Here is a 23,159-nt window from a genome sequence, read left to right as displayed (position 1 = left end):
ACTAAGTGAAGAACAATCTTAAATATTTCAAATGTGCCAGTTTTCTCAACTGAAGATGAGAAAAGCAAAGGAATAGGTTTTTCAATATTGCTGATGAGTTTGCTTCTATTAAAGCCAAAGTAAAATTATACTAAATGCTGGTCTTGGTGCCCAATCTTTTGGCATCTCTGGGCCCCACTGGAAGAAGAAGAGCTGTGTTGGGCCACACATTAAATATATTGTGACACATAATCACAAAAAAAATCTCATAATGTTTTAATTAAATTTATAATTTTGTGTTGGGCCACATTCATAACCATCCTGGGCTGCATGTGGCTCATGGGCCACAGATTGGACACCCCTGGTATAAATATTTAAACTTCAAATAATGTGACTTTTATCATACTTACTTTTGAATTTTTCAATATAGTTTTCAACTAGTTTTGCATTCTGTGAAAAAATTAATCATAAAAAACACTCAAAAGCATATATATAGGGTGCACACTTTTCTCTTTGCCTCAGTCTCTCCTATATGGCTCAATATAGCAATATATTTATTTAAAATTTTGATACATTTGGGTGTTTTTTTGTTCATAATAAACTTTTATGTATTGCTTGCATTTTAAAAAATATTGCATTAAATATGATTTATCTTGATTATTGAGGTTTGGGGCCCTTCCTTAAATTTAGGGCCCAGGGTGTCTGCATCATTTCCCTACCTTAATCTCAGCCTTGTAGGATTTCAGGATAAATTGTACTGTACGTAGAAAGGTATATATAAATAGAAATTTACAAATTCTCTTTCTGCCTCTCTATAATGGCTATATTTAGCTGTTATAAAAAACAAATTAAGTGTATTTATAAAAATGTGGTTTATATGGATATTATATTTCATATGCATTAGCATATGAATATGGCATATATAAAACGATTTCCATATACTGGTTCTCCTGTGATGTTTATTCAAATAAATAATTTAAATTCTGTTAATGTTTTACTTTAAGAATATCTTTCTGATTATAATATGAATTTGAACCTGTTCATTTTAGAAAGAGTATTAAATATATTTTTAAAACTTGATTTTTTATGACTGCCATACTATTCTATCTTAAGAATAAATAATTCTTCCTTTCATGTTAATCATTTAGGTAGTTTCTGGATTTTTGTTATTAATAGTGCAGTGATGAATATCCTTATATATAAATACTTCTCCAAATCTTGAGAATAAAGTGGCAGAAGCAGACTGACTGGGTCAAAGGCTATGAGCACTTTTAGGCCGTTAGTATATATATGACCTGATTACATCCCATTAGCAGTGTGCCTGTGTCTGAGGTCTCTACCGGCCTGAGGTCTACCATGTATTATGCTTGGACAATTTTACTGGCAAAAATGGTTGCTGGTTGTCTTAATCCACATTCAAAGATTAATAATCAGGTTGAGCTTCTTTCGAGTGTTTATTAGTCAGTTTTTTGGAGGAACTTTAAATTCTTTATTGATAAATAATATAAGGAAAAGTAATTATAATTTCTATTTATTAGTTGTGGAACAACTAATAAAAATGTTTTAAGGTTTTCAGTTAATGGCTTAGCAGACATACATTTGAAGACAAATTAAAGAGCACGGTCTCTTTGCTTCCTCCATAGCCTTTTTAAAAAAAAACAATTTTATTTTAATTATTGTTCAAGTACAATTTTCTATCTTTAACCCCCATCCCAACCCACCCACCCAGCCCTCCCCACCTCCCTGCCATTTCCACTCGCCCCTAGTTTTTCTCCATGTGTCCTTTATACTTGTTCCTATAAACCCTTCCCCTTTTCCCCTGAAATTCCCCTGAAATTCCCTCTCCTTTCCCTTCTGAACTCTGTCAGTCTGTTCATTTCAGTGTCTTTGGTTATGTTTTGCTTGCTTGTTTGTTTTGTTGTTTAGGTTCCTGTTAAAGGTGAGATCATATGGTATTTGTCTTTCACTGCCTGGCTTATTTCACTTAGCATAACACTTTCCAGTTGCATCCATGCTGTTGCAAAGGGTAGGAGCTCCTTCTTTCTTTCTGCAGCATAGAATTCCATTGTGTAAATGTACCACAGTTTTTTGATCCATTCATTTACTGATGGGCACCTAGGTTGCTTCCAGCACCTAGCTATTGTAAATTGTGCTGCTATGAACATTGGGGTGCATAGGTTCTTTTGGATTGGTGTTTCAGGGTTCTTAAGATATAATCCCAGCAGTGGAATTGCTGGGTCAAAAGGCAGGTCCATTATTAGTTTTCTGAGGAAATTCCATACTGTTTTCCATAATGGCTGTACCAGTCTGCAATCCCACCAACAGTGCACTAGGGTCCCTTTTTCTCCACAACCTCTCCAACACTTGTTGTTTGTTGCTTTGTTTATGATGGCCATTCTGACTGGTGTGAAGTGGTATCTCATTGTGGTTTTAAGTTTTAAGTTATCTCTCTGATAGCTAGCGATATTGAGCATCTTTTCATGTATCTCTGGATCCTCTGTATGTCCTCCTTGGAGAAGTGTCTGTTCAAGTCCTTTGCCCATTTTTTAATTGGGTTACTTGTGTTTTTAGAATGGAGTCATGTAAGTTCTTTATATATTTTGGAGATTAAACCCTTGTCTGAGGTGTCATTGGCAAATGTTTTCTCATACAGTTGGTTCTCTTTTTATTTTAATACTGTTTTCTTTAGATGTGAGGGAGTTTTTTATTTTGATGAGATCCCATTTGTTCAGTCTTTCCTTTATGTCCTTTGCTCTGGGGGACATATCAGTACAAATGTTGCTTCATGAAATATCTGAGATGTTCCTGCCTATGTTCTCCTGTAGGATTTTAATAGTGTCATGGCTTATATTTAAATCTTTTATCCACCTTGAATTTATTTTCGTGTATGGTGTAAGTTGGTGCTCAAGTTTCATTTTTTTTGCAGGTAGCTTTCCAGTTCTCCCAGCACCATTTATTGAAGAGGCTATTTTTACTCCATTTTATGTTGCTGCCCGCTTTGTCAAATATTAATTGACTGTAGAGACTTGGGTTTATTTCTGGGCTCTCTGTTCTGTTCCATTGGTCCATGTGCTGGTTTTTATGCTAGTACCAGGCTGTTTTGATTACAGTAGCCTTGTAATACAGTTTGGTATCAGATATTGTGATCCCTCCTACTTTGCTCTTCTTTCTCAAAATTGCAGCAGCTATTCAGGGTCATTTATGGTTCCATATAAGTTTCTGAAGTCTTTGTTCTATGTCTATGAAATATGTCATTGGTACTTTAATAGGTATTTCATTGAATCTGTAAATTGCTTTGGGTAGTATGAACATTTTGATGATGTTAATTCTTCCGATCCATGAACACAGTAGATGTTTCCATTTGTTTGTGTCTTCCTTGATTTCTTTCTTCAATGTTGTGTAGTTTTCTGCATACAGGTCTTTTACCTCCTTGGTTAGATTTATTCCTAGGTATTTTATTTTTCTTTTTGCTATATCGAATGGTCTTTTTTTCTTGATTTTTGCTTTTGCTGTTTCATTGTTGGTGTACAAAAATGCCTTTGATTTCTGGATATTGACTTTGTATCCCGCTGTTTTGCCAAATTTGTTTATTAGGTCGAGGAGCTTTTTGGTGGAGTCTATAGGATTTTCTATGTGCACTATCATGTCATCTGCAAACAATGACAGTTTTGTTTCCTCCTTTCCAATTTGGATGCCATTTATTTCCTTTTCTTGTCTGATTGCTGTGGCTAAAACTTCCAATACTATATTGAATAGAAGTGGTGAAAGTGGACAACCTTGTCTTGTTCCTGATCTTAGTGGAAAAGATTTCAGGTTTTGCCCATTGAGTATGATGTTGGCTGTAGGTATCTCATATATGGCCTTTATTATGTTGAGGAATACTCCCTCTATTCCCACTTTGCTGAGTGTTTTTATCATAAATGGGTGCTGTACCTTATCAAATGCTTTTTCCACATCTATTGATATGATCATGTGATTTTTGTGTTTGCTTTTGTTTATGTGACGTATTACATTTACTGGCTTGCGAATATTGAACCATCCTTGCATTCCTGGGATGAATCCCACTCGGTCATGGTGTATGATCTTTTTAATATATTGTTGGATGCAGTTTGCCAATATTTTGTTGAGGATTTTAGTGTCTATGTTCATCAGTGATATTGGCCTGAAGTTTTCTTTCTTTGTTGTGTCTTTATCTGGTTTGGCATTAGGATGATGCAGGCTTCATAAAAAGAGTTTGGGAGTCTTCCGTCATTCTGGATTTTTTGGAATAGTCTGTGAAGGGTAGGGGCTTGCTCTTCCTTAAATACTTTGTAGAATTCTCCTGTGAAACCATTGGGACCCAGACTTTTGTGTGTCGGGAGTTTTTTGATTACTGCTTCAATTTCGTCAGCTGTTATTGGTCTGTTCAGGATCTCTGCTGCTTCTTCATTCAGTTTTGGAAGATTATATTTTTCTAGAAATTTGTCCATTTCACCTAGGTTTTCAAATTTCTTGGCATACCGTTCTTCATAGTAATTTCTTACACTCCTTTGTATTTCTGTGGTGTCAGTTGTAATCTCTCCTCTTTCATTTCTGATTATGTTTATTTGGATCCTTTCTCTTTTTTTCTTGATTAGTCTGCTTAAAGGCTTGTCGATTTTGTTTATCTTTTCAAAGAACCAGCTCCTGGATTCATTGATCCTTAGAATTGTGCTTTTAGTCTTTATGGCATTTAATTCTGCTCTGATCTTGGTTATTTCCTTCCTTCTACTTGCTCTGGACTGTCTTTCTTGTTGTTCTTCAAGTCCTTGTAGACGTAGGGTTAGGTTGTCTCTTTGAAGTTTTTCTATCTTTTTTAGGTAGACCTGTATCACTATGAACTTCCCTCTCAGGACTTCCTTCACTGTGTCCCATAAGTTTTGGGTTGTTGTGAGTTCATACTCAGTTCAAAATCAGTTCAATATCTGATTTTCATTTGTTTACAGAAACTTTTTGATTTTTTCCCTAATTTCATTCTTGACCCATTCATTGTTTAATAGCATGCTATTCAATTTCCATGATTTTGAGTGTTTCAGGTTTTTTCCCTTGGGGTTGGTTTCTAGTTTCAGTCCCTTGTGGTCAGAGAAAATGCTTGGTATGATTTCAATTTTCCTGAATTTATTGAGGCTTGCTTTGTGTCCTATCATGTGGTCTATCTTTGAAAATATTCTATGTGCATTTGAAAAGAATGTGTATTTAGCTTCTTTGGGATAAAGGGCTCTATATATATCAGTTAAGCTCATTTCATCTAGAGCATTGGTCAATGCCACAATATCTTTGTTGATATTTTGTTTGGAAGATCTGTCCATTTTTGACAGTGGGGTATTAAAATCCCCTACTATAATTGTGTTGCTGTCCATATTTTTCTTGAAGTCCTTTAAGAGTTTCTTTATGTATTTGGGTGCTCCTATGTTGGGTGCATATATATTTACAATGTTTATGTCTTCTTGGTGGATTCTTCCCTTGAGTATTATGTAGTGACCTTCTGGGTCTCTCTTTATGGCCCTTTTATGGAAGTCTATTTTGTCTTATATGAGTATTGCTACCCCAGCTTTTTATCCTGTCCATTTGCTTGGAAAATTTGTTTCCAGCCTTTCACTTTCAGCCTGTGTAGGTCTTTTGTTTTGAGGTGGGTCTCTTGAAGGCAGCATATGTGTGGGTCATGCTTTCTTATCCATTCAGTTATTCTATGTCTTTTGATTGGAGCATTTAATCCATTTACGTTTAAGGTTATTATTGATAGGTAGTTATTCATTGCCATTTTCGTACCTATGTTCCTCTTTCTCTCTCTTTTCCTTCCTTTCCTTAAAGCAGTCCCTTTAGCATCTCTTGCAGAGCTAGTTTGGTGGAGGTGTATTCTTTTAGACTTCTTTTTGTCTGGGAAGCTCCTTATTTGGCTTTCTACCTTGATTGAGAGTCTTGCTGGGTAAAGTAGCCTTGGTTGCAGGTCTCTGGTTCTCATTACTTAGAATATTTCTTGCCATTCTCTTCTGGCTTGGAGTGTTTCCATTGAGAAGTCAGCTCCTAACCTTATTGGGGTTCCCTTGTATGTTACTTCCTGTTTCTCCCTTGCTGCTTTTAAGATTCTCTCTTTGTCTTGGCATTTTGCCATTTTAATTATGATGTGTCTTGAAGTGGGCCTCTTTGGGTTCCTCTTGATTGGGACTCTCTGTGTTTCCTGGATTTGTGTGACTTTTTCTCTCATCAAATTAGGGAAGTTTTCCATCATTACTTTTCCAAGTAGGTTTTCTATCCCTTGCTCTTCTTCTTCTCCTTCTGGTATCCCTATTATACAGATATTATTACGTTTCATATTGTCTTGCATTTCTCTTAATCCCTCTTCATTCTTTCTGAGCTTCTTTTCCTTTTCTTGCTCTTTCTGGGTGTTTTTATCTACTTTGCCCTCTAGCTTGCTGATCTGATCTTGTGCTTCATCGATCTTGCTTTTCATTCCTTCTACTGTGTTCTTCAGTTCAGAAATTGTATTCTTCATTTCCTCTTGGCCCTTGTTGATAGTTTCTATTTCCCTTTTCATGTTGATATAGTTTGCAGTGAGTTCATTGTAGCTTCCCTGTAGTCTCTGGTAGCTCATTGAGCTTCCTGACAATCATTGCTTTGAACTCAGTATCTGATAGTTGGGTTGCCTCTATTTCATTTGGCACTCTTTCTGAGGCTTCCTCCTTTCCTTTCATTCGGGGATTGTTTCTTTGTCTTCCCATTGTTTGTGAGACTCTTCTTGTTAGCCTCAGCTTCTTAAAGTGATCTATTCTGGCTCCCTGGGTTTATGGTGTGAATTTCTGTGGTAGAATACCTGTGAGATTCAGTGGTGCAGTCTCCTTGATCTCCTGAGCTCACTGGTCTTGGGCTGTTGTTTAAGTTGGCTCTGTGTTTGTCTTTGGGTTTTGGTTGTTGTTGGGTCTTTCTTTGGTGGGTCCTTCCCACCAGCTGGTTAAATGAAGGTCACTCTGTCTACCACCTCTTGTATTTTGTTGTGCTGGTGAGGACAGGTTGTGTTGAAGCTGGTTCTTCTGTGTGTATAAGGTTTTGAGGATTCTCTCTTGCTCTTGTTCAGTTGTTTGTACTGGGTAGTATCTCTACTGTTTAGTTGTATTTCCAGATAGGTCCTGGATTGAGGTTTATGTGGTTTCCACTCCCTCCTTCACTTTCTGTTTTTATCTGTTAGTGGTTCCTTTGTTGTTGGGTTTCCTCTTCCAGTGGGTATCCTGGTGTTCACTACTTCCACCTACTCTTTTTTGTGATTAGTTGGAGGGGGAAGGCAAAATGGTTTAAGACAGCAAGAGAGTATTCTATGATATTTATAGTAGCAGCCAGTAGAGAAGAGATAGGAGATCCTTTGGCTATGTATAGTGTTAACCGTGATCTTCCACCCAACTAGCCAAGTTTTAGAAAGGATGGAAAGAAGATAAGACTCTTGTTGGGGAAGAAAGGATTGTGAGTTAGATCTAAAAAGCAATGAGGCTGTGGGAGGTCAGATTCTGAGGTAAGGTGAGAGTAAACAATAGTAAATGGGTGTAGTGTGTGAGAGAATAGTTAACCACCACAGTAACAGAGTTCAGGAAACCGTGCAGTGGGCTAAGATCTGGGAAGGGTGTTGGGTAGTATTTACAATTGTATGGAATAGCTATTATTTATAATAACATTAGAGCAACAATCATATGACAGAATCTATGTGATCTAGATAACAAGAATAGGGAGTATAGGACCTTGAGTAGTGTGCTAATGGGACACAAGTGAAGTGAGGGACAGTAAATTAGCAATACACTATGAAAGATATCAGGGAAAACCTGTCAAATGATACAATGTAACCAGCCTTGCAAAGCAGACTATACAGAAAGAAGAGGAATACAAAAATACTATTAAAATGAAAGAGGTAAGAATAATGGAAAAAATAATAATACAAATATGCAATAACTTGCAGGTTCTCTGTAATAGCAGAGTGAAATTTGTCTCACTGTCACAGCTATTGTGATGCCCCTTCTTTGGATCCAACTCTGGTCCTTTCACAGTTCCAGAGTTTTTTGGGTTTTTTTGGTCTCACTTGTAGGTATTATTTTTTAAAAAGCAGATGAAGGAAGGAAAAAGAGATAAAATTGGAGGAAAGAAAGGAAGAAGGAATAAGACAAGAAAGAAGGAAAGAGAGGAAAAAGGAATTGAAGGAGAAAAAAGTAATAAAAATGTAAAAATTAAAAATTATTAAAAAAAATAAAAATAGAATAAAATTAAAAGCCTCTTGGTTTCAAAGTGTCCAAACCGGTTTTTGTGGTATTGCTGGCTGCAGCAGGCTGAGGGACGATTGGAATGGCTTTTCTTCCTTCCTGATCTGCACTCAGTCAGCTGTACGCACTGTCCCGGGAGCTATCCTGGCACCTCTCCCCTGCACCTTGGGTGTGGGATCCAGGCCTTTCCCTAGGGTTACCGCTGTGGGCTGGGGTGTGGTGGTGTGCTTGTGGGTGTGTGCACTCGGCCAGGCTGCCTCACCCTTCTCAGTGCTATGGGGGTGCACAGGGTCTTCCACACAAGCACAACCTTCCACACAACCTCGGGATTGCTGCCCGGCTGGGTGGCAGGGAGGCTGGAGTGATTGCTATAGGAAAATTCCCCAGTGTCTGTCTTTTCACTTTTTCTTTTTGAGAAATTCCTCCTACTCAAGCCTGCCACTCCATACAGTGGCCTGGCCTCTCCTGCAGCCCAATTCTTTAGCTAGACCAGTGACTATGGGGGTCAGGGCCCGTCATGCAGCTCTCAACTCTGCAGGTGTCCACAGACTCCGCGAGTGCTCACAGCCCCTGTGTGTTTGCTAGCAACCGGATCTCTCCCCATGCCACTCTGACCTTGTTTGGCCGGGGAGGGAGCAGCTGCCCCGGCTCTCTCCAAAGGACTCTGTGGCAAACCCAGCAGTGGGCACTGGGCCTGGGGCTGCAGCGCCCCACCCCCCCACCCCGCGCTGGTCCCTGGGACCTTATTGTTCTGAAGCACTCTGCTTACTGTCTGGTTTTTCAGTTTCGCTACAATTTTTGGTCCCTTATTTTCATATGTTGAGGTATTGTTGGTTGTTTGCTCTTTTACTCCGTAGATCGGCTAGGATTTTCTCCCGTGTGTAGGGGGAAGTGGAATCTGTTCCCTCCTACCCCAACGCTGTCTTCCTCCTATTAGTCATTTCTAATTTCTTCTTTTGTAACATATAGTTTATGTACTTTGATAAATTTTTCTACTTAGACATTTACTTTTTTTCTTATTTTACTTATGAGTACATTTATACTAAGGATATCATGTTTGTTGAAAACAATTTTTCAGATTGTCATTTGTTATTTATTTTCATTTAGTGATGCTTTTTAGTATAAAAACATTTTATATATTTTTTAATCAAATCTACATTCTGTTCCTTTGTGATTTCTAATATTTCTTTTATTGTCAGGCTGAGATAGTTAAATATATTAATCTATATATCTTGAGTTTTTTCATGTTTTCATATTTACATTTAAATCTTTTTGCCAATTGGTATTTACTTTGGTAGCTACTGCTCCTGAGTAGTTTGTCTATTTTTCTAACACCATTTGTTGAATAGCCCATTATTTTCTCGTACTTAAAAAATATATAGTTCTTTTATATACAAAGTTCTGTTTTGAGGTAAATAATCCTTAATTTTTCAGGATCTATTTTTAGTAAAGGAAATCTAATGTATTTTAAATAAAAACACATACATAACTACTATAGTATAGCTTGATACAAAGTTCTTACCTTGTTTTATACCTTAATATTAGTAAAGGGATATTTCAACCCTTCAGACAAGAAAATGAATTTTGAGCACAACCTACTGGTATCTAATAAAAATGAAGCTGAAATAAATTTAACAGATCTCTATAACTCTGAATCATACTGAATTAATTAGTACTTTAAAATTTTTATATATTTTTTGAACTATAGATTTCTAAGCACAGAATGAAGCTTAGTTAAGCACCCAGAATTAAAACATTTTGGGAACAGGTTTGACTTGAAACTCAGTATTAATTTAAGAAAACAACATATATGCATATATGAATATATATAAATTTAAAATAGAATGCTATTTTATCCATCAGTTTTCTTAAGCTGTGACCACTGAAAATTTACAGTATTAAATCTTACGGTTTTTTTCACAAAGCTGAGTAATTTTATTCGCTCCTCTGGCAACTTCTGTAATTTACATTTTCGATCATTCAGTTTTTCAAGGTCTTCATTAACATGTCTCTGAACAGTTTTTATACGCATATTGTAAAACATTAGTTTTTTCATTGCTGTGGTCTAAAAGTGAGAAAAACCCAAATGATTAGCTGGAATTAAACAATATAGGTAATTATTAGCAGTATAGTATGAGTACAATATGTTCTAAGTAACAACTAGAAAGTTTTGCATTACTACTTATGTTTTGCTTAAAGCAAAGTTTTGCTTAATTACTACTAATGATGATGTTGAAATGATAATGGCTATACAGAGTTCTATATTTAAACCTAATAAACAACATATAAAATTCCAAAAGGTTTCTTTATGGATAATATTTTAAATGTGAGGCATATTCATATATAGTTCCAGGATGACAACATAAAGAGAAGACAGAATTCAATTTCCAAAATAGTATCATGTAGCTAATGAGGCAGTACTACTAAAGCAAATATATAACTACATTTTTTCCTACTTGATTAATTTAGGGAAAAGTAAAGAAATTAAAAAGAACTAAAAGCAAATGTAATATTAAATTCATTTTTTAAAGCATGGTTAAAAGAGGATTTCCTGTTTTTTTCAAATCTGTAAAGTGGTGCTCTAAATGAACTTGTTTTACATTGAACAAATTACTAAATTATCAGTATAAGCCAACCCAGTCAATTCTGTAAAAGAGCAGACTCATATAGTCAGCTATTTACTGGATATCTCCCCTTGGATGCTCACAAGATTGTTCAAAATTTATATGTTTAAAATTAACTTGTAATTCTTCCTTCTAAGCCTACTCCTCCCATATTCTTCCTCATCTCATCAAACAGCAATTCCTTTCCCTCTTTTGGTTGCTTGGGCCAATAACTTGGAATTATTCTGTACTTTTTTCCTCTGCTCCTCATGTCCAATCTATTAGCAAATCCAGGTTAGTTCTACCTTCTAACTACTACCAACATCTACTTTTCACCACCACCTCTACTAGCACCCTGTGTCAAACCATCAACGTCTCTCATCCAAGTTACTGGAATTTAACTTGTCTCTCTGCTTTCACCTTTTTCTCTCTAATCTTTTATTCTTATTCCATTATCCAAAAGAATCCCTTTAAATTACATAAATTATCTCGTCATCCCTCCGCTGAAAATTTTCCAGTGGCCCCCACCTCACTCAGAGTAAAAGCCAAGGTTCTTAGAACATTCTACAGTCTCACATGATCTGTCCCCTACCATTCCTGTCTTCGTCTCTCACTTCCCTTCCCTTCACTTACTTAGCTCCAGCCACACTAGCCTCTTTGTTGTTTTTCAAATACGAGGCATGCTCCTGCATCAAGGTCTTTACACTTGCTGATCCCTGAAGAGCTTGCTTCCTTATTTCCTTCAAGTCTCTGCTCAAATGTCACCTTAGCAAATCCTTTCCCAAAAATGCTATATAAAATAGCTAACACCCTGTCTGCTGCCCCTACCAACAACCCTGTTTCCTCCACCTTTGTTTATCTTCTCCATAACATTTTTCACCATCTGAAAGGAAACAAGTTGTTTCCTTTAGTTGCTTATTATCTGTTTCCTCTCAATAGAATGTGAGCTCCAAGGAAGCAGGGATTGTGCCTTTTTAGGTCACTCTATACCTCTAGTGCCTTTAACTGTGCCTGGAATGTAGTAGGCATTTCATATTTGTTAGATAGATGAGCCAGCTAAGATATCACAAAGCATATTCACCTGCTCACCTTTGTGAATACCACCTGATGTAAAACTACAGAGATGATAATGAAAATTTCAAAAATATGGTTGTCACTGAAAAGTTTTGCTGTTATTTTAGACAACATCATTGTTAGAGGAGGCATTCCTCCTTGGCCTTCCAATGACTCCAAATACCTGCTAGTAGACAAGGACTCTAGTCCTTTGCTTAATGCTGTAAGACAGCTTACGTCTTAGATTGAGGTGGAAAGGATGATAATCTCAGTTTTGGAAGAAAGAGAGAATGGAATTTGAGAATAAATTCTCAGACTAGCAAGAGGAGAGAAACAAGTTAAGATAAAAGAATAAAGACGTTCTATGTTGAGATGATGAATCAGCACAGGAAAGAATGGGAGGGCACGTGTGAGGGTATCCACGTGCTTGGCACATTCTGCGTACTCAAACAGTATTTATCGTGAATGGGCAAACAGGGCAGGGAGAAGCAGAAATATGTGGAAAGACTATTGGGAAACATGGTGACTCCCTGTGCCGTCTCTACTGAAATTACGGATCCTTTGATGGCATGTCACCTTTTACTGGGGGTTTGCCATCAGTGGCAGTCCCAGCATAGTTCTCTTCAAGATTTCAGAGATCTTCAAGATTTTGACAGTGTGGGTGGTTCCACTGATACTTCCAGGGAACCCCAAATCATCTTTAATTAGATTAAAATTGACCTAATCCTGACATACTACCATCCACCACAGATACTTTCTAATTTTGATATATAAAATTTCAAATGAGAGCGGGTCACTTGTTTCATTTCTACTTTGTTTAGGCTTTATTAACATTTGTATATATATAGTGCTAGTTCGATTATTCTTAACACTGATGATAATTTTTCAGATTTCCTCCATTTAGTTTTATATACATTTAAATATTTTTCTATTATTTCACCTTTCAGTACTGTCATCCAAATTGAAATTCTGGTACTAATGTTATTATTGGTATGTTGTTAGGGGAAATATCCAGCTCACTGGGGCAAAAGCAAAACTGGTGACAAGAACCAACAAGATAATACTACCTACCATATGTGGACACAGACAGAAAGAAGCAGTTAATTAAACTTAAGTCACAGATACCTGTTTAGGGATGCACTTACATCTGCCAGTTCCTTGATCGGCTTTGCTGACACATCAAACGTGTCAAGTCTTTGAAGGCAAGGCAAGTGATATAGTACATGTGTGGAATAATTATACAGCAGACAAACTGGGTTGGATTTATACTGAGGATCATTCAGACATAAATCCTTTAAGCGATGAAGTCTGGTTAAGTTAGTCAGGTCCTAAAACAGCAGCAGTAATAATGTTTAATTAAATGTAACTGTCCATTTCTAAAGGGGGCTTTTGCACACTTGAGATCACCACAATGTAATATAATGCATTCTAATTATCTGTTTAAATATGTTAAAGTGATTTAGATGGATTAAATATTCTCTAATGAAAAACATGCTAAATATATGACAAATAGATCATTCATAATTAAATAGAAGACTCTATATAACTATGCATACAAGTTGTACTTTTAAAACAAAGGCCAAAGGACATTTACTAAATTGTGCACTCCACCTGGAACCTTGGAGCCAGTCACTTGAACACACTGGTTCATTAAGACGACATTGCCTCCTCTGCACAGCTCCTAACAACCCCAGTGTCCCTGCTACTCCTTCACCACCCCCACCCCCACTTACCACCTAAGAACGCTGCTTCCCATTTTTCTTGGCCTCCAGATCTGTTCTTCTCATCCCTGCTCTATTATAATCGCCATTAAATTCCTGATTTTTAGTTGCTTTTAAAAATTTTTGTTTCTGTGAATGCCTTTCCTACCTATTAAGGACAGCTAAAATCTAGCTTTCTCTGGACGTCCTCATTTCTCTCTCAACCTATGGAGGCAGAGGGGTTGATAATGTCCTCCCAGAGGGTCTCTCCCCAACATCTTTTATCCTGAAGTCTCAGTTGTCTTTGGCCCCTGGCCCTTGTTTCACCTTTCAGTCTTGTTCTTCCAATTTAAGCCCTGAGATTCTATGTTTTTGCCACATACTGAACAATGTGAAGTTTCAGAATGTACCAGACCCTATCCTACCTTCAGACCCTCACTCATGCTGCTGCCTTTGAGTGAACTGGACTTCACCCCAATTTAACCTCTTAATTTGTCAAGATTCAACCTAAAAAATCATCTTCTCTGGGAGCCTTGTTTCATCCCCCAAGCTTGGGGTAGATGCTCCTCCTATGAACTCTTAGCCACTGGGCTTGACTTTGTTATAGAATTTATCACATCCCGCCACCAGGTGCTTGTGCATCCACAAGTCTATAAGCCATGGATCTGTATGGGCTTTGGACCTCTATCTACACGCTAAGAATGGTGATTGCATTTTTAAAGTGTTGGGAAAAAAATCAAGAATACGTGACAGAGGCCACATGTGGCCCACAGAGCCTAAAATATTTTCAGTCTGACCTTTGATAGAAAAAATCTGGCAACTCTTGAGATAAAGTCTTTGAGAGCAGAGTTTGTGCCCTGTTGAATGCATTCGCAGCACTCAGCATTTAGAACACAGTAGGCACTAAATATGTGAATTGAGTTGAATGATCATTACTTTCTTCCAACCTCCAAGATGTCCTCATATCTTCCTCAATAATAGAATTACTAGAGCAGTTCCTGGGGTGGGAGGGTGCTGTGGTGGGAGTGGACTTGAAAGGATGAAATGCTAGTTAGGAGAGTCAGAATCGGAGTTAAAGGAAATCTAAAGCAAGAGCCAGGAGACACTGGCTCTGAAGATAAAGTACAAATGGAATGGGGAAGCTGCTAGAGTAAAAGTAAGACAAGGTTAGGGAGCCAATGTGTGTCCACACTCCCTCTGAGAAGTGGGAACACGGCCTAGTGGTAGGACCTGGGGCTCTGGGCTGGGCCCATGACAGTAGCGGAACTAAGCAGTGTTGCTCTGAAAGGGAAACTTCTGGTCAGAGCTGTGCAGAGAATTGTTTGGTCAAATTCTGAAGAAGCAAAGAAGGCAAACCTCAGACTGTTCTAACAAGTAAAGATACTCTTTGATTTCCGGGTGGCTATGTTGCATTTGACCGTCAGTCTGGGCTAGGAGATGGTGAACTTTGAAGTATTACACAGGAACCCACCACCTACACTCAAAAGTCAGATGACATTAGAGTCATTTTTGTCACCAAAAAGTAGTGTTGTGGTACCTGATGTGGATGGAAAGTGGCACAGAAGTTTTTCCATCGTTACTAGGATATTACCTTTTTAGGGTAGATAGAAAGATTAGAAATAAAAATTCAAGATAATAGTGTTTCAGAAATATTCCTAGTATGATAAAAGTAAACGTTGCTGTGAATCTTGTCCAATGCTTTTATAATAAATAGCCAACATTACTATGGGGAGCCTTTTTAATATTAGGCCATAAAATGAATTTCCACAATAACCCCATTTTTATCCGCAGATTGAAATAGAATAGGTTGACATAATTAAAGTGATAGTAATAATGATAAAATATCATATCTACTGAGTGTGTGCTGTGTGCAAGTCATTAATATTCTAAGACCTTTACATTATTATTTCACTTAAACTCAACGTGACCTCTGTATTATCCTGGGTCTGGTTTGTGGCAGGACTAGGACAGACAGATCTTTCTGTCTATGCAGCCTGTACTCTTCACCACAAAAGGCTGCCATGGCTAGCCAGAGTAAGGTAAACTTCTGTCGACTTCCTGGCAGGGAAATCCCTTATCCTCCCAGCATTCTGCCCTTACCTCCTTTAGCCTCAGCTCATGATTCTTTGCCTCACTCTGTTCTAGCAACACTGGGTTTCTAGTTTCTTGAATTTGCTATCTTCCTTTCTACAACTTAGGTCCTTCACACTTTGTGCAGAATGCTCTTTCCTTAGTAACTGCTACTCATGTCTTGTATTATGTAGCTTAAACGTGGCCTCCACAGCGTTCTGAATTTCTCTTTCACAGCTCCCTCTGATTCTCCTGCTGTTATTACTCAAATACATCCATTGATTTCTGACCTCCACGCCTCTGTGCATGTTGTTCTCCCCATCTTAGAAGGCCTGCCTGTCACTGTTTAGAAGACCCTCCCGCAATGCCTGTTGGAATTTTGTCAACCTTTCAAGGTGTGACCACATCAAATATTTCCTCTTGATTTTGATCAAGAAAATAAAATGTTTAAGTTTCTTTATAAGGTGCTTAAGAGTAAAAGAATGCCTACTTTAATACTGATCAATTCCAAATTATTTTTACAATAAATTTACTTATCTTTCTTCAGTATTGTCTAGAGGAAGTGTTAGAATATGCACCTTCAATCTGACACTGTCAAAATTATGAGTGCCATGTTTTCACCCACATTATATACCATAAACATTGTCTTTTTATGTTTTTTTCTTTTTCATTTGAATGCCTGAGAAGTGTTCAAGATTTATTACAAAACAGGCCAAGTTTCTGTATTCATGAAGCTTGTATATGAGTAAGGGATGTGGATAAATGCAGAGAGGAAAAGGAGATGGGAGTGCTTCAGAGTGGGGAGGGTACTAGGGGTTGTTGCTATTTTACCTAAATTGGGCAGGAAAGGCATCATGAAGAACATAACGTTTGAACAAAATCCTGAAAGAAATGAAGAAATGATCTATGAAGATATATGGGGGAAGACCATCCCAGCAAGTGCAAAAGCCTGAAGGGGAGAGTGTGCAAGGACCAGTGAGGAGACCAGAGTGGCTGGAAAGGTGTAGGGACAGGGGAGAGTGGTAGAAGCTGTGGTCAGGCAGACAGTTGGTGGACTAGATTATTTAGAGTCTCGTGGGTCGTTGTAACCACTGATTAATAGCTTTTACTCTGAATGAGATGAAAGAAGAGTGATTTGATCTGACATATTTTTAAAGGACTGGAATGCTGTGTGAAATACAGACTAATCATAACAATAGGGTAAACACTGGGAGGAGAAGGGGGAATTTTGTTTTTCAGTCACGCAGGTTAAAGATCATGGTATCTTAAACCAGGTTAGTAGTGATAAAGGTGGTAAGAAAATGGTCAGATTCTGGACATATTTTCAAGGTAAAGACAACAGAATTTTCTGATGGATTGAATGTGGGGTATGAAGGAATAAGGGGAGTCAAAAAGGGCTCTAAGGATTTTGGCTTAAGTACTAGAAGAATGGAGATGCCACTTAGAAAGGTGGAGAAGGCTGCAGGAGGAGAAGGGTCCACAGAGGGACAATCAGTTTGAGTTATTATGGAAGATGTCTTTTTTTTTTAAGGTTTTATTTCTTTCTTTCTAAGAGAGGGGAAGTGAAGGAGAAAGAGAGGGAGAGAAACATCAATGTATGGTTGCCTCTTGCACGCCCCCTACTCGGGACATGGTCCACAACCCAGGCATGTGCCCTGGACAGGGGATCCAACCCGCTACCGTTTGATTTTCAGGCCGACACTCAACACTGAGCCACAACAGCCAGGGCAGGAGGTGTCTTTAGTTTGGGGAGTTGTAAGGGAAGACAGGGATACCAATTTAGGAAGAATAAGTGGATAAAATGTATTTAAAGTCATTCGACATTATGAGATTATTTACAAAATGAATACAGATAGAAAGAAAAAAAAAGATCCTGGGATGGACCTGAGGCAGTTCAATTTTTCAATGTTACAAAAGGATGAATAATCAGAAGAGGTGTAGCTACGAAGATCAGAGGAAAACTAAGAGAAAGTAGTCCTAAAAGCCAAGTAAATAGTTATTTGTTTGGTTTTAATAGTGTCAGATCATTAGGATCAATTTAGTCAGCTAACACTAAAGTTTCTGGGAGTATTGAGAAGTACAAAATGATTAAATTATTTCTTAAAATTGGGCTATTTAGTCCATTTTTTGAAATAAGATGGTTCATGGTCCAGGTTGGTAAATAAAAATGTATTCTACTTACATACCTTGAAAGAACATATTTGATTACCAGAAAGGTTTAATTTTTCCAGTTGTTCATTGGGATCAAGACATCGACCTTTAATTTTAAAAACAAGGTGAAAGAAAAGTTAAATTTCTTGTTTTACCTGCTGTTCATATCCTGTCATTTTTCTGAGCTGGATATGGGCATCATTTCTTGCATGTAAATAACACTAACAATAACACTGTATAATTAGTAACCACTGATTAATGGGTGATATTTTTGCACCCTATAATCATAGATTTAGAAGTGCTTTCCAAAGATATCAGACAAAAAAGTGTAAAAGAAAGCAATGTACTTTTTTGTACTGATAAAATATTATTGTAGCATTATCTTACATTCCAAATGAAACAGTACATACCAATGCTGCTTATTAGATTTCCAGCAAGGTTGAGGTCATTTAAATTCTTCAAAGTTTGCAAGCCCTAAAAATTTAGACAGTATATAATTTAGGAAAAATCATTCATATTTATGTTTATAAACCATCTGATCAATCTGGTTAGTCCTCCAGGTGTTATGAGCACTGAGCACAGAAATAAGTGGGTGCCTTGATGAAGCCATCTTTGTTTCTCTGGAACCTGAAGAGAGTGATTGGAGGAGGAGGAAGCAGGGAGGGAAATGAAGAGGAAATGAGGAAGAGGAATAGGAAAAAGCACATCACACAGAGTGTGTTTATAATCTTAGGCAAGTTATATATAAAACTTCTCTAAACCTTTTTTTTTTAAACCTCCAAAGAGGATATAATACTTTATCTCTCAGGCCTGGTGGGAGGAGTAAAGGAAATAACATATATGAAGTTCTCTATGTTAGTTCTTCTTAACCACAATAACTAAACTAATCACAAATATTTTGGCTCTTAAGCATAATATGATCTTGGACATTCTGATTTAAAATCTAAAGTAGTAATTAACTTTACACATACAGTGAAATTATCTTACCTCAATATGTTTAATTGTATTGTGGTTCAGCCAAAGAACCTCCAATTTCAATAATTTCTCTAAATTTTCTATTTTGGAAATTTTATTATAATATAAATACAGTTTTTCTAAATTTCTACATTCTCGAAGACCTCCAATTTTCTGGTGAAAAAAAAAAGAGCAGTCTAAGTAGTGTTAGCTTACATTTTGCTATAAAACCTTTTAATAAAGTAGATATTAAGTATAATTTCTTTTAAAGATCACAATGTTTTATAAAATCAGTATCAAGTAAAATTAAATACAAAATTTTAAAGATTTTATTTATTTATTTATTTTAGAGGGGGAGGGGAGGGAGAAAGAGAGGGAGAGAAACATCAGCGTGTATTGCCTCTTGCACGCCCCCTACTGGGGACTTGGCTCAGAACCTAGGCATGTGTCCTGACTGAGAATCTAACCAGCCAGCAACCTTTATGTTCGAAGTCTGGCACTCAATCCACTGAGCCACACCAGCCACAGCCACAATTAAATACATTTTTATAAGAAAAATATATAATCTCTCCACCTAAACACAACTATTTTCAATTTTATATTCTCTTTAAATGACTTCTATATCTAATTTTATATGATTATAATACCTATAATTTTGTTTTTTAAACTTAAGATCATTTAAAATGTTTTCATAATTTTCAAATTATGTTTAATAATTACAAATATTTCATAGTTATAATCATTTTCTTTAAAATAACCCTTTATGTGGCATATTCATATTTTAAAATTTTAGCTATTATAAATAATACTGCAATAAATAATCGTGCATACATTTGTTTTCTATTGCTGAATTTCTCCAGGACAAAATCTTAGAATAGGGATTTCTGAGTCAAATGGTGTGTACCTATCTTTGGCTCTTCATACATTCTATAATATTGTTTTTCAATATAAATGTTGAACTGATTTCATTACTAAGCAATACTAAATATTGTTTGATTTGATTACTAAACAGTAGATATGTCTATGTTTTAATTCTTTATTTCTATTTTTCCCATGTATAAATTTATTTCTAACTGTTGCCCATTTATCTGTTCTTGTTTTGTTTTGTTTTGTTTTACTGGATCAAGGGTTTTATCGCAATCCATCATATTTGGTCTCCTTTTCCCCCTCACTTATCTGTTTTGATCCATGTCTCAAGCATGTATTTCAATGAATTCTTTTCCAAAGCCAAAGAATTCACTATGAAATATTTCATGTAAAGTTACATGTTTAGACTTACCTCTAGACAGCATTCAGCAATCCAAAGTTCTCTGAGTTGCAAACAAGTCTCTAATCCTGAAATTTCTTTTATATCTTGAGCAATGATTGTGAGACTTGTTAAGTTAGGAAACAATGATAATCCAACAATACGGGGATACCCTGAGAAAAACATCTCCAGTTTTGAAGTATTTGATCCTTCTTGCACAACCATCTCATAAGATAAACCATTGCGTAAACACTGTTTTCAAAAAAAGAAACTGGATTATTACCTATTTAAAATAATAGGAAATTATTTTTTGCAGTTAGAAATTATAAACTGTCAATGGCACTGATGCTATTTTTTACTCTCACAAGAAGAAATATTGTACCATATATATATAACTTTCCTCTAATGCCAAAGGTCACACAGTAAAGAAAATCTCTAGGTGAGCTCCAAAAAGGGCTGTAAAAATATTCCATTTGATATTCTTGCAAATGTGGATGAAAATAAATTTGACTTTAACTCACCAGTTCTTTAATGGTTTCTTCTTGGTTTAAGTTTTCACATTCAATCATCTTCCATTAAAAATAAGGGTCATAGTAATATTGTCTATTAAGGAAAAAAAATTAAAAGAAATACGAGAATTAATGTCATTCCACCTACTTAGGTGCAACTACTTACCTATGGCTTGAAATCTTTGCATAGTACATTACCAAGTATCTCTTAGAAAGTTATTTTTTATTCTGAATTTAACTGTTTCTTCCTGACTCCTTCCCATTTGTTACCATTTTACCCCCTGGGTTCAAATAAAACAAATATAATTTTCTTCCACATTATGAGCCTAATTTTCTACTTGAAGAAAATAGTCATCTCTCAGCTACACCCTTCCCTTTCCCCAGTTCATGTCTTTTAGTTCCCTAAGTACACTTAGAGAGCAAGGAAAAGAATCCTCAGTGCTTAGTGACATAATCTGGTATGGCAATAAATGTTTATTAAAATGAATTAGTCAACTTCTTCATATTAGATGATATAAACTAATTAATACCTAAATAGATTCAATAAAACACAGTTTTTCATAATTTTAAATATTTTCATTATATTATTACAGACATATACTATTTTTAAAATATAGGAATCCTGGTTTTAACATTATGACATGACAAAGCAAGAAGTAGAAATGGTATATATTGTGACCTCAGTTTTTACAGTAATAATTCCCTCACAGATACATGTGTGTATGTGTATACATATATACATATGTATATATGCATGTGCATTTATAATTATGCAAAGAAGAAAATGTGGAAAGATACATACTAAGTTGTTAACACGACTTATCGTAGGTGCAGGTGAAAGCTGATGTAGTTATAGTAGGTATGCTGGGTTGGATGGGGCTAGATCTAAGCAAAAATAGAAAAGAAAAAACCCACACTTTTAAAAAAGCATATTCAGTATTGTATAGCATGAATATATAACCATTTATTCATTCTACTGTTGGTAGACATTTGGGCTGTTTCCAGTTTGGAGTTAAATAGTGCTTCTGTGAACATTTTTGTCATAAAGGTATACATTTCTACTGTGTTTATCCCTACAAATGAGATGAGAAAGAAATTATTGTTTCTGCCTACCCAGATGATTCTCATAAACACAACATTGAACAAAGAGGAAGTCATACGATACATATACACTGTGTGACTCCATTCATATAAAATTTGAAAACAACTAATCTCTGGTATCAGAAGTCAGGGCAGTAGTAACCTTTCAGGGGTGAGTGACTAGGAGGAGGCAAAGAGGGGCTTTGGAGTGCTGCAGAAGATAGATTTCCTGATCTGGGTGCTGGTTAAAGGGGTATATGTTCACTTTGAAAAGGTAAAAGATTCCTAAGATATGTTATACTTAAATGAAATTTTATTTAAATGTTTATTTAAAAAGCATTTATAGGCTCACTTTTATTCATTTGTGCAAAGTAATGTAGGAAGTGAACCATGAAGATACATGGGGGAAGAACATCCCAGCAAGTACAAGGACCTAAGGTACATTCAAGAAACAGTGAGGAGACCCGAGTGGTTGGAATGGAATAAACAAAGAGGACAATGGTAGAAGCTAGAGGAATATACATAAATTAACATTTTAAGGCAAAGAAAAATGGTGGAAAGAGTCCAGGTAGTTATGTAACTTCTCTTTCCAAATCCCACTGGAATAACTAGGGAAATATGAAAATAAGAAAGAAATGTGTAGTAGTGCTAGGAAAAGAGCATTGATTACCCAAAATATTGAGAAAGGTCTTGTAAATGCAAATAAAGCAAGTGGCATCAGATTGAGAGGAAAGCCCATCAGCACAAACCAGCCCCAAAAAACGAGAGAAAGAAGATTTACAAAATTATCATAAAAATATTCCCCAGCTCAGAGCAGCAGTGATTGGGAAGAAGGCAGCTGTGGCCATCCAAAGGGACCAAATCAAAGGATTTTGAGATCTATATCATAGTACTGCACACAGTCTGCATTTGCAGTCAGGCTTTGTACACTGGGGACATCGTTCCATCATGCTGAGTTGAGGAGGTGAGTGAACCCAGCCAGCATCGCAAAGAAAAGTAACCCAATAAATCTGCTCATTCATTCACTCATTCATTAGTTAAGGTACTGAGGGCCTACCGGTAATGTCTACCAGTCAGAGAATGATGGGGTGGGAGGAAAGAGAAGACTTCTCTGGTAAGTTAGTATCTGGGCAAAGAACTGAAGGAAATGAGAGTGTAAGCAATGAGAAAACCTGGGGAAATACATCCAGGCAGAGGGAAGAGCAAATGTAAAAAATGGGATGAGAGTATACTTGGTATGTTTGCCAAATAGCAAGGGAAATGGAGCCTGGTAGGAGGTGAGGTCAGAGAGGCCTTGCAGGGCCAGGTCATGTGCTACCTTGTGAGGATATTGGATTTTATTATGTGTAAGATAGGAAGCTATATGAGGATTTTGAGTGGAAGAGTAACATGAGCTGTCTTAAGTTTTGAAAAAGATCACTCTAGCTACTCTGTTGAAAATAGACTTGCTGGGGTCAGAGGCAGAAGGAAGGAGACCAGTTAAGGGATAGTTGTAATAATATAAGTGAGAGAGGATGGTGTTGGAGTAGGGTGGTAGTAGTTGGGAATGATGAGTAGTT

The 23,159-nt window shown here is 36.6% G+C and overlaps 1 protein-coding gene across 1 annotated transcript in view; it reads right to left on the bottom strand.

Moving 5' to 3' along the window:
- LRRC9 (leucine rich repeat containing 9) overlaps positions 1 to 23,159 on the bottom strand; it is a 103,523-nt gene that overhangs the window by 75,970 nt on the left and 4,394 nt on the right. Inside the window, exons 2-8 of the mRNA XM_045822545.1 lie at positions 20,533 to 20,614; positions 20,045 to 20,263; positions 18,799 to 18,939; positions 18,222 to 18,285; positions 17,847 to 17,917; positions 13,036 to 13,218; positions 10,144 to 10,299 (exon numbers count right to left, since the gene is read on the bottom strand). Coding sequence (XP_045678501.1) covers positions 10,144 to 10,299; positions 13,036 to 13,218; positions 17,847 to 17,917; positions 18,222 to 18,285; positions 18,799 to 18,939; positions 20,045 to 20,263; positions 20,533 to 20,580 — 882 coding nt within the window. The 5' untranslated portion in view covers positions 20,581 to 20,614. The remainder of the gene's footprint in view (positions 1 to 10,143; positions 10,300 to 13,035; positions 13,219 to 17,846; positions 17,918 to 18,221; positions 18,286 to 18,798; positions 18,940 to 20,044; positions 20,264 to 20,532; positions 20,615 to 23,159) is intronic.

The sequence above is a fragment of the Phyllostomus hastatus genome, unplaced genomic scaffold (assembly GCF_019186645.2).
Source record: "Phyllostomus hastatus isolate PE091 unplaced genomic scaffold, TTU_PhHast_1.1 phas_scaffold_501, whole genome shotgun sequence".
NCBI classification, from domain to species: domain Eukaryota; kingdom Metazoa; phylum Chordata; class Mammalia; order Chiroptera; family Phyllostomidae; genus Phyllostomus; species Phyllostomus hastatus.
This window is presented reverse-complemented; position numbering and strand designations above follow the sequence as displayed.